Genomic DNA, 13,070 nt, shown 5'->3' on the forward strand with positions numbered 1-13,070 from the left:
AAGACCTGAATGGACATTGGAAATTAAAATAAACGAAAACAATAGTCAACCAGGAAGCAAAAGAGAATCAAATCAGAAAAGAAAACTGGAATGGCTCTGTTATCGTGGGTTAGTGAGGGCACCACCGTGGAGAACGCATAACACTATAGGACTGGATAAGTTGACTGGTGTTGCTGTGAGAATTATTTAAAAGCTGGATAGAAATATTCTCGTATAGTAGAATTTTGAGGGAGGCTGTCTAAAATACAGAACTTATCTAAAGAGATCCTAGGACTTCTGACTTTCCACAGTTCACTTTGTTTGACCTTTGCCACACGTGAGACTGTTGATAACTCCAAGTTTTCTAACAGTTTTCTCCTCTGCTTCCTGTGATATTGTGTCTCTGTTTTTCTGTTATCTTCCTATAACTCCCTTCCTCTGCCTAAATCCTACTAATGCATTCCACAAGCCTCAATCCTTGGCCCTCTGCTCTACTGCTCAGATACTTTTCCATCAGGTAGAAAATCCTGCCATCTTATAATGATGGCTCTAAAACCTTTATCTCCAGCTCTGACTCTTCATCTAAAAGTCCTCTTTAATAAGCTTTTGTTGAGTGCTAATTATAATGTGCCAGACACTCTTCCGAGAGATAGCAAAATCGCCTTACAAGACACCACCACATGGAGGTGTCCTAACATCACCACAAACTCAAAATCTCACAACATCTTTTTGTAAAAGCTTCTCTGAGTGTCCCATTCAGAATGTTTTCTTATCAACATCCATGCTTTTGTTGCCATTACAACCATTAATCAGCTTTGCTGAGATAAAAATGCAGCTATCTTACTAGCTTATAAAACAAAAAGTTTATTTCTTACTCACATTACACGTGGGCTAAGTTTCCCTGTAGCTATGGCCCACAACACATGGCTTAGCCCAAAATCAATGAGACGGGGAGGAATCATTCTTTTATGAGGAGGCGGGTAGGGAAGAATTTTTGGCACACATGGATACCAATCACCGGCTAGGTTGACCATAGCTAAGTCTTCCAACTTATATCCCGGTGAGTTATTAATTTATCCAGTTAGCAAAAATTTCTACAGGCTTTCTATGTGACATTTACTGTGATCGTTTGAGATATAATAAATAGAATAGTCATTGCATCTCAGGAGCTCCCAGTCAAACAAGAGATGTAAATAAACAAATGGGTCACAGTGACATAAACACCTACAGGAGTAAAGCATGAGGAAGGCACACCTAGTGTCTGCAGTCTCCTACCATTCTATACTCAGCCTCAGGAGATCCGGAAGGTTAATCCTAAGTAAAGTTTTGAAGGATGAATAGGGATTCAGACCAATGGGAGGCAGGTCAGAGTGAAGAAGGGCATTCCAGGCAGAGTAAACAGCATTTGCAAAAAACCTGTAGGGCATGGCGTATCTTGGTGTATCATGGAAAGTGGTTTAACGTGTCCAGAGTATGTTTATACAGGTTTAGCAAGACGTGAGGTTAGATAAGCAATCATGAGACTATGAAAACGTGACATGTCATGTTGAAGAGTATGAATTTTGTGCTGTATGCTACAGTGAGGACTGTGGGCATGGGAGTGAAATTATCAAGTTTAGGTTGGAACCAAGAGATTTTCTGAGGGACAATGCAAAGTATTTGATGACTGATAAGAGAGAGAGGGTGGGGAAAAGAAGGTGGTGGGGAGGCAAGGATGACTGTGGATTTCCAGCTGAATGGTTGTACCATTTACCTGAATAAAGGAATATAGAAGGAGGAACAGATTGGGGGTAACTGAGGGACCTCCAGAGAAGACTTTTAGTAGGTACTTAGCATATGGATCTGCAGGGATCAGGAACTGAGAACCTTAGGCCCATCATCTAATCACCCTGAGCCTCCACGTCTCCACCTATAAAATGAAGATAAAACACCTGCACGTTCTACTTGACAGACTGTTACTGGAAAATATGAAACAATGAATGTAAAACATGTGTTTAAACAAGAAAGTCCTTTAAAAATGTAGGAAGTTATTTTATTAAAGTCACATTCAGCTCCTTACCAACCTGCCGCTACTCCTCAAATACTCTGAGCCATCTAGATCAACATCCGCACCATTTCCTGTTACACCATGCTCATTCCCAGTTTCAGACCTTCATTCACGCTGTTCCTAACCGAAATGGCCTTCCCTCTCCCCAGGCTACAGTCTACTGATGCCCTGAGGTTCAGTGCAAGTCTCACCTCTTAGACTTTTGGAGATAGCATTAACTTCTCACCTGAGCGCTTATTACTTGCCTGTGGTGTGTTTGTTGGGGGGAGTACCTTTTAAATTGACTTTCCTTTTTAATTAATTTATTTAACAGATAATATATTCACAGTGTTTAAAATTCAAAAGCTACCAAAGAGTTTACAGTAAAAAGTCTACTTCCTATGCTTATTCCTCAAGTTCTCTTCCCCCCATGCAGTTAATATCATCAGTTTTTTGTGATCCTTCCCCAGACAAGCAAATTAAAATCAGTGGCTTTCAGATCATGCTCTGGTGGCTCAGATGACAACAGAGGCCACAGGGAAAGAGACCAAGCAGTTCTGTTTCTTCAGCTTCCAAAATAGCTGCACTGTTTGTACTTATTTTATATACAGGGCTAAAAATTTTGCTACATTTTAGTAACAGCAACTGTTACTAAAGTTTTATAATTGCTAACTATACCATTCATTTTGTAGCCTAATATATACTATATGGCATTTTTATTATTATTGTATTGATATATAGCTGTTAGGCGAAAACAAAAATTTATGCAGAATAAATTTGGAAATGGTGGTTTCAACAATTACCATAGGACTATGTGTGTGACAGGATAATTAATGTAGATTCAAACACTATCCTTAAGTCATGGCCCAATCCCCAACCCACGAAAGTAGCGGGTCCTTTTATGCATTTTTGCTTCAGTCCATTTATATGTGACTGTCCATCCCTGGCTTTGCTGCCCTAAAATCTGAGCTCTGAGAAATTACACGGAGGGTGTGCGGGGATGATAAGAGGAGAGGTGAGAAAAAGAGAAAAAACGGAGAAAATATTCCACATGCCTGGGAAAGAGCGGGGCGTTAGCTTTTCTAATAAGAAAATATGACACTGGGAATTCTTATTGCTTCTGAGAGGTGGCTAAAACTCTAGGGATAAACTTGGTGGCAGCTGTGGAAGAGACAGGATTCTAAGCAGTAGGGAAGATATCAGTTTTGGCAAAAATTCCCTTTCCCTTTATGTGGCCCAGTAGCCATGGAGTCCTCCAAGGATGAATCCTGAAGGATCAAACACAGGAGCTCAGACAATAGACATCTTATGAATGAAGACTCGACAAAGGTAAGAATCTCTGCTATGTTGGCACTACTTAAGTCTCACAGGACTTCTGTATAAACCAGAGAAGGGAAACCTCCAATAATGACTGAGATTAAACTGCCTATCAGACCTATATATAAGGGTTTTGGAATCAAACCCAATTGGGTTTGAACTTTTCTCCACTTATCACTAACAGTGTATCCTTGGGGAAGTAACCATCTCTGAGCCTAAAATTCCTCATCTATTAAATGGTGATAGTATTCACAGGACTGGTATAAGACTTTAGTTGGTATATACATTAAGTACACAAAATGCTTAGTACAATATTTCACTTTCACTAGTCAACCAGTCAATGTCAGCTATTTTAATCTCATTCAATAATTATGTACTGAGATCAGATTATGTTATTCATCGAATCCTTATGTGCATTCAATGGCAAAAACAGATAAATAAATGAAACGGACCTGTTCTGAAATATCTTACAGATTAATAGATTTAAAAACCATCAAGAACCAATCTAACTGAGGAAAATCTCCATTTTTAATTTTTTTCAAGAGCCCAAAGATAATTAGATGCAAATCTGGAGAATAACTTGGCGACGATGCTGAGCAATACTCTTTTTGACCAAACCTAGTTGAGACACTAAAGTAACAAACAATGTTCTTGGGTGGCTCATTACTTGAACTTTTAAAGACGTTTTATCAGCAACTCCAACACCATTAGAACAAATATAGATTCCAAAGTTGAATATTTTGACAATAGTCACTGAAATGTATACACTCTTATATGTTTGATTAAAAGGAGGTGTCAATTCATAACCATCTGAATGGTGGCTTGTGAGCGGAAATAGCAGCAATGAAAGTTAAGTCACAGTGTTCATGGAATGACATATACATAAGTATACTCTCCTGTCTTGTCTACACAAAGATATAGGTCTCCAACCACTAATGAATAATAATAAACAATAGGGCTAAAAACGCTCATTACTCCATAGAAAACAACTAAATTTTTGATCATCCTGTTTAGGTAATCTGATTCTATTAAAAACTGACTTGAAGGAGCTCTTACTGGCCAAATCTAGGAAAATTTCAGCACCAAATCAATTAGTGATAATTTATTATAACCCATTAAATAAAATAGGAATTCATGAGTTAAAACTGATGAATGAAAGAAAGAAAGAAAGAAAGAGAAAGGAAGGAGGAAAGAAAGGAAGGAAGAAAGGAAGAAAGAGGAAAAAAGGTCCTTTCTTATGCTAAAATGCTAACAAGTATAAACGTAGACGAAATGACAAAATTAGAAAATCACTATTTGACAAATATAATAATAATTGATTCTGGTAAGATCCATCATTAGATGCTAAACCTAGGGTAAAAATTTTTGATGAGGAAGAAGATATATACCCAGTCTTAAAACATTGCCTCACAGATAAAAATAGCAAGTCTACAGTGTAAGTGTGTTAAATTATCAAATTTAGCATTAACTGCCATGCAACAAACTGACATTATATGGTTCCTAACATGATGTATTGAGATGTATTTCTAGAAAAAAGGCGTAACCTCAATCTAACAATGAAGAAACATAACCAAACCAAAACTGAGGAATACTCTGAAAAATAGTCTATATTCTTCAAAAACATCAAGGTCATGAAAAGCAAAGACAGACCAAACATATTAAAGGTGACTAAAGAAAAACAACAGCTAGGTACAACGTGAGATCCTGGTTTTTACCCTGGAAAAGATGTTTTTGCTATAAATGACATTATTGGGAAAATCAGTGAAATGTGAATAGAGTCTAAAGATTAGATAATAGTATTGTACAGATGTCAGTTTCCTGATTCTGATCATTTTAATATGGTTATGTAGAAAATATCCACTGATGAATTGAGAGGAAAGGGGCACCACTTCTGCAACTTTGTCTCAAATGATTCAAAATAACCATAGAAAAAAGACCAAAAATATGTATAGAGGGGTAAAAGAAAATGATAAAGTAAATTTGTTCACTTTAGTGAAGAAATCTGCGTAAAGAATATAGGGGAATTCTTTGTACTATTTTTGCAACTTCTCTGTAAATCTGAAATTATTTCAAAACTTAAAAATTACTTTTTAAGTAGTCTGAAATGTCAATGATGCAAGAGATTAGTGTTCTAGACAAGAAAACCCATGTTAACAATTAACAAAACTAATGAAAGATACTTTAAGTTTGTTGCAGACATGTAAGTGGGCTATTCAGCCAGTTAAATTAAAAGAATAAACTTTTCTTTGGTTTTGGTGGATTTTAAAAATCTTAAGTGACATATTAATTAAGTGGGAACGTATAGTATTAAAATAGGAGCTTAACTTGAGAGAATCATGTCATTTAGAGAAGTTATCACTAAAATGGGTTCCCCTGTAGGGACATCAGATCTGCTTTATAAGAGCATCACAGTGATTTTAAACCTAACTGTAAGAGAGATCCAAAACTTGTAAAAAGTTCGTGCCAGCATTTTTTTTTAAATACTTATTTATTTCATTAAATCTAAAGTATTAGGCTCTTCCTCCAAGCAGTCCCTGTATTTTATTAACATGTTTTAAACTTTTCTTGCCAAAGGTGAACTCTTATCATTTAGTTGTCTACTTATTTTTTTCTTTCCCCTCTCTATATCTTTTAATTTCACTTAGATGCCTCTAATAAAGAATAAATGAAGAACAAATTTAAACTATTATAGTAGAAAATAGTAACAAATCAGGAAACTTGTGAAGTAGGCAAATGATTATAAACCTCCTCATTTTGTATCAAAAAATTATTTTTTTCTTAATTTCTGAAATCATTAAACTGAAGTATAAGTTGGCATGTTATCTCATACTTCTGCAAGTCTATCAGGGGATATAGATGATTGTGTTCTGCTATACTTATTAAGGCAATCTTCAAAAACTCCCAAGAGTCAATTATAGGAAATGATAAGTAGCACAGAGAGAAATTATCTTACATTTTTATTTTGTAGAATTAATTTGGGGCACTTCAACCAATGTTTACTGACAGTGCAATGGGCCAGGGATTGGTCTAAATGTTGGTGGACCAAAGATGAACAAGCTACAGTGCTTACTCTGAAAGAGCTCACTGTCTAGAAAATAGAGACTCTTCAACAAATAATACATACAAATGCATATGCTGTGAACGGTACTTTAACAAAAATAAAATATCTAGTATAGTTTGGGTATAAAGAAATGAGTCATCAATTCTCCATGGAAAAATCAGCAAAGGCTTCTGAGAAGAATTCTCGTTCTAAAAATTAAACCCAATTTTGTTCTCATATAAATATTATCAATAACTTCAAAACTACATGTAAATGTGACTAAAGTGAATTAGTTACAACAAATTGAATAATTCAAGTGCTAACATATATAAATTTTATATTTACCTTCACAATTAGTTGATAATGTTGTCTGCCTAAGTAACCTCTCCATTGTTTCTGAATAATTGTTGCTACCCTGTGTAAGTACCTGGGTGAAAAATATGCTTATTAGTATGCTTTCACTGAAACAATGATATATCTTCAATTTTTGCTTAGAATATTCCTTTTCACAATTCAAGAAATCAAATTCAAAGCCGAGTTTACATGTACTTTTAAAGACAGTATGAAGGTTCCCAAAAAACCTAAAAATATGATCTAACTAAAAAAACTAAAAACTACCATATGATCCAGCAATCCATTCCTGGGTATATATATCCAAAGAAAACAAAAACACTAATTTGAAAAGATGCATGTACCCCAATATTCAATAGCAGCATTATTTATAATTACCAAGATATGGAAGCAACCTATGTGTCCATCAACACATGAATGGATAAAGAAGATATATAGATATATAGATATATAGATATATAGATATACACACACACACACATATATACACACACACACACATATATATGTATATATGTATGTATACACACACACACACAATGGAATACTGCACAGCTACAAAAAAGAATGAAATTTTGCCATTTTCAACAACATGGGGTATTATGCTTAGGGAAATTAGTCAGACAGAGAAAGCCAAATACTATATGTTATCACTTATATGTGGAATCTAAAAAATAAAACAAACTAGTGAATATAACAAAAAAGAAACAGACTCGCAGATATAGAGAATGAACTAGTAGTTACCAGTGGGGTGACGGAAGAGGGAGGAAATACATAGGGATAGGGTATTAAGAGATACTACTCTGTATAAAATAAATAAGCTACAAGGATATACTGTATAGCACAGGGAATACAGCCAATGTTTTGTAACTATAAATGGAATATAATCTATAAAAATTTTGAATCGCTATTAAATTAATATGAAACTAATATTGTAAATTACTTCAGTAAAAATAAATAAGTCAAAAGAAAATTGAAAAGAAAGAAGAATGCAATGAAATATTGAAATATATTTTTAAAAAGACTATGTAAAACAGGTCATAGTGACATGTTAAGAAATAAGCCAGGCACTATTGATATGAATTACTATAAGTACTTTGAAATAATGTGAGGTCAAGAAACACTTCCCTTTTTCATACTTATATTACTCAGTCTATCTTAGCTAAAGTCATTTTAGTCTGCTGAATTAAAAAATACTCTCTGCTCCCATGTTCCTATTTGGTATAGTGGCCAAAAGAGAACCGTCATCTTCATGCTTTTATTTGCATGTCTGGCTCCTACTAGTAAATATAAGGAAGTATACAGTATAACCCCTAGCTGACCATCTGAGTTATTATGGATTAGTCATATTCTTCCAGGGCAATATTTTTCAGAATTGATGAGAAACTGAGGGAAATTTGAGCACTGAACAAAAAATGGAAACAGTTAAGATAGGGATCAATTGCAGTCTCTTTGTAATCAGCATGACATCATTTTGGTGTCATTTGCCTTTATTTACCAACACGTTGGAGAGGATTGGAATAGCTTCTTTTTGTTTTGTTTTGTTTTTCTTTCTTACCAGTCAATAAATTCATTGCTATAAAAATACAAGTCCAATCATTTGTCACATCCTATGGAACTTGAAGAAAATAAACTGATCAAGTATATTTATGACATTGAGAATTTTTAAAAGAGATATGGTCAACATCATTTAGTTTCTTTATATGTGAGAAAATATGACCAAAAAGAGTTATGTCTTTAAAGGACATCATATAATTTATTAACTTCATTACAAGTAAAATAAAAAATTATTTGCAATAAGAACCACATGAATAAATTACATTTTCTAAGGAGTATATTTTTATGATATATCTGAGGTTCCATGACAAAATCAATATACCTGATATATGCTCGAACTTGACATCCTCGAAACCAGCTCTGGATTTTAACTGCTGCATCATTCTCCTGTTTTTGGAATATATCCACAACGCTAAAAAGAAATTTTTTTAAGCATTTCATTAGTGACTAATATAATTCTAAAGCAAATCAACCTGTTAAACTTAATTTTTAATTTCTTTGAAAATGATAATTATAATTCAAATGTCATTTTAAATAAAATTAAAATACTAAAGAAAGTATTCCAGAAATTATAAGCTATGTTTCAAAAATTAACCTTTCTCTAAGAGGCCATGTGCTTTCAACAGCTTTACTTTTTTTACTTTTATAATCACCTATTTGCAACTAATTAATTCACCAGTGGTTTTTATAAGGAAATTTAAAAAGCAATGTGTTATTTTGTCATTATTTAAAAAACATAATTATTTGAATTTACTGTTTAAATGCCACTACACATATTATGCAAGATTAAAATCCTTGCATATTTCACTTACTACATCAGTTAAATGAATTGCCTCTAAGTAAAATGAATCCGTCATTTTACGTATTCTAGATAGAGTTCTTAGAACATACATTTCAGTTAAAGGAGGCAGGGGCCAGGGCCATAGGCCTTATAAAGAGATAAGAAATTCACTCTTTAGATTTTACTGACTTATAGGAAGAAAAGGTTTAGTCAGGACAGACCTCCATCTTAATTTTTTCAGTCATTACAATTCTCCCTCTCCATCCCCATCTGATAAAGTCATGTTGTTTAGGGCAATTACTGTAGACCACAGAGTAATCTCTCTCCTAGAAGGCTGGCTGGCACTTTGCACTTTATGTTTGCTGAATGAATAAAGAATTGCTAGTCACTTATTTTTTACTTTTTAAAAAATTCTCTCAAGAATTGTGTTTTCTTAGGCTATTTTTTTGTTTTCGCTGTACGTTAAATATATAGATTTCATTAAATTTATATAATTAGAACAAAAACAGAATGGGAAAAATATTTCAAATAATACTGTGAAGTTGGCTGAGAAAGCAAATAGGATTAGCAATTAAACTGTCAGTGACAAATAGTTAAAGAAGCAAATAGACAGATTATCTACTAGATAAGCAGGAAAGAGAGTTACCTAGAAAGCCTGACTGAAAAGGATCTACAAAAGCAGAGACAGGAACAAAAATTATGCATCAAGTCAGTGACCCAGACGTGAAAAAGAGTAGTGGTGAGAAAACGCACAGATCAGTAAGGTTGCATAAAGGGTAGTAGAAGTGAAGAACAAACTGTAAAAACTACACAAGAGAATAGTCACTCACTTTACCAGATAATGGAAGGCACCATGATAAGATTACTGTATGATGCAATAAAATTAGCTGGAAATAACTGTGTGAGGACACACTAGACAATTAGAAGAAAAGAAAGTTTTGTTATTGCTGTATGTTTGCCCTTCAGGTACAAAATAATAGCAGAGACATGTATAAACTGTATCCTTGGCTCAAATTATTAGACTGCACGTGGGAGAGACAACAGCTTAAAGTCCTTTCCTCCATGGAGCCTTCCTTGAATCCCCAGAATCCATGAGGCCTTTCCATTATACACCCTCATAGCTCTTCATAACATTTAACACAATCATATGTAATTGTTTAATGAGGGTCTTTCCACTAAACTCTAAGATGCAAAAGGCAGTCATCTTGTCTATTTTGTCCCACATGACTCTCTCAGTGGGTCCAGAGAGATAATGGATGTTATTCCTAATACTCAACCTTTGTCTTCCCAGAGCTGCTTCCTCTGGGGGACAGCATGTCACCTGTCACATTTAATCTCTGTGAAGAATGCCATTTGCAAGCTCCCTCACTACACCTTTCACTGCGTGGACATCTCTCCCCATTTTAGGATGACAGAGTTGCTGAGAACCCAACAGGAACCCCCAGGCTCTTAGTAACTTGAGTCCTGGGGTGATTATGGGTAATAGACAGGCAGATCTCTGAACGAACCTATTGAAAGAAGTAGAGAAAAGAATAATAATATCTTAAACAAATTAATACTTTATGTGCTAGCACTGTTCCTAGCATTTACATACCACTGAGTTAACTTACATATAATCCTTTCACATCTCGATGAAGTAAGTAAATATGCCCATTTGACAGCAGAAGATACTGAGGCAGAGGGAAGTGTAGCGATATGCCCAAGGTCACACATTGGTGGGTGTCAGAGCGGAGATTTGATTCTAGGTAGTCTAGCTCTCAAGGCTGCATTCTTAACCATCACTTCCCCCGAAGGGGAAGAGGAAGGATGAGAACAGGAGAAGGGAGGGAAGTAAAAGGGAAGAAAAAGCAAGGAAAAAAGGGCAAGAGGAAAAATGCACGTAAGCCATTTCCAAATATAATATTGAAATTGTGTGGCATAAAATAGCACCCATCACCTAATAACAATAAACGAAGATGAAGATGTGGAAAAACATCAACATCTATAGCAAAAAACAAAAATTTCTCACTATACTGAGTACTGTGAGAATGCAGTACAATAGGCACTTGTGTATATGGCCAGAAGGAAACAATTTGGTCTTTGAACACATACAGAAAACTTTCATTTATAAGAGTTTCAAAAGTCACACAACTTCAGGAATGTTCGTTAGAAGTGCATACACATACACATGGTAGTAAAACTATAATGGGAATGATAAAACAAATTTCAGGACAGACGTGCAGTAAATTTCTAAGATCTGTCATGTCTTCATAAACTAGGAATGCCATAAACGGGAAAACCAAAGACTGTGCTGTTGTCACTATATTTGAGGGAAAGAAAAGAAACTTTGAAAAAATTAAACAACCCAATTGAAAAGTAGCAAAACACAGGCAATTTACAGAAAAGAAAATACAAGCAATTTACACTTCTAAAAGCCTTGACCTGGGTTCTGGGTATATTTGCACTTTTGAGATCTATAGCAAACCATCTTGTGAGTGCCGATGTGTATTTCAGGAAGAATTACATTGAAACAAACAAGGTCCTTAAAATTTCAGAAAACAAGGCCCTTTAGTCAAGAAGCTGAAGTTAGGGATTGACGAATGGTTACCAATGTTAAATTTTACTGTCAAATGTCATCACTGTTCCAAAAAAGGTAAGCACATTTAGAATTTCATTCTGAACAGTTAACTGATTGATGCTACTTCCACAAAATATGTGAATTTGCTGCTTCTCCAAGGCAATGTGAAAGAGGAAGTATTACCTTTATGTATTCAATACAAACATTTATTTATAGAATTTTGGTACAATGTACATTGAAAAACATGTAAAATATTGAAGAAACTAACAAATGGCATTAAAGTGTCTTCAAGTTTAAGGGAAATATTAGACTTATCTAGGCATTAAACCCTAAGGAATTTGACCATTTAATATAACATGAACTATGGCCTAACCTAGTTAAAATATTAGGATAGTGGCCAGCACTTTTGCTTTGAAGAAAGACCTTAGCTCAAATTCTAACTGTGCCACTTACTGGTTGGGTTACCTTAAGCAAGTTTTTTAATCAAAAATTCAGTTTCTTCTGTAAAATTTCAATAATAATGTATCATGGGTATGTTTGTTGGCATATCACAAAGAAACTGGAAGACTGGTAAATAATATGTTTTCAATAAATGATAATTACTACATTATTACATAATGATGCATCTATGTAGATTGCAGGAAGAAAAAAATACCAGTCTGTCAATATCTTATTCATTAATTCAAAAATACTTATTATATGTAAACTATGTGTTAGTATGGCATTTATTTATTATTGAATAAATCTGACATGTAACGTTTTGTTAAGCTTAAGGTGTATAGCTTATTACATAGATACATTTATATATTGTAATATGATGGACAGTATAGTGATATTTATATTACATAATTATGATATAATATTATTGTCTATTATATGAATTAGATCTCTATGGCTTATTTACTACTCATTACACATTTGTACTCTTAAACACCATCATTCTTAGCCACCCCCCTCCTCTGGTAACCACCATTTACTCTCTGTTTTTTATGGGTTTAATTTTTTTAGATTCCACATATAAATGATCTAATAATAGCACTTGTCTTTCTGTCTGACTTACCTCACTTAGCATAATGTGCTCAAGGTCCATCCATGTTGTCACAAATGGGAAGGTATCTTCCTTTCTTACAGCTGAATAATATTCCATATGTGTGCATATGCACCACATCTTTTTTACCCATTCATCCATTTATGGGTATTTGGGTTGTTTCCAAATCTTGGCTATTATAAATAATGCTGTAATAAATGTGGAGTGCATATATCTTGTCAAAATCCTGTAGTCATTTCTTTTGGGTATATACCCAGAAGTGGAATACCTGGATCATGTGGTAGATCTATTTTTAATTTTTTGAGGAATCTTCAAATTGTTTGCCATACTGGTTGGACCAATTTACATTCCCACCAACAACATACAGAGGTTCTCTTTTCACTACATCCTTGACAGCACCTGTTGTCTCTTGTC

The 13,070-nt window shown here is 34.3% G+C and overlaps 1 protein-coding gene across 4 annotated transcripts in view; it reads right to left on the reverse strand.

The window, feature by feature from the left end:
- Positions 1 to 13,070, reverse strand: part of SPATA17 (spermatogenesis associated 17) — a 190,177-nt gene that overhangs the window by 155,421 nt on the left and 21,686 nt on the right. For 3 of the 4 annotated variants that reach the window (XM_068538543.1, XM_068538541.1, XM_068538542.1), the window contains exons 2-3: positions 8,593 to 8,682; positions 6,708 to 6,789 (exon numbers count right to left, since the gene is read on the reverse strand). In XM_068538543.1, the coding sequence (XP_068394644.1) occupies positions 6,708 to 6,789; positions 8,593 to 8,682 (172 nt within the window). The remainder of the gene's footprint in view (positions 1 to 6,707; positions 6,790 to 8,592; positions 8,683 to 13,070) is intronic. The other variant, XM_068538544.1, reaches the window with a different exon arrangement.

Source organism: Eschrichtius robustus, chromosome 3 (assembly GCF_028021215.1).
Source record: "Eschrichtius robustus isolate mEscRob2 chromosome 3, mEscRob2.pri, whole genome shotgun sequence".
Lineage (NCBI taxonomy): Eukaryota > Metazoa > Chordata > Mammalia > Artiodactyla > Eschrichtiidae > Eschrichtius > Eschrichtius robustus.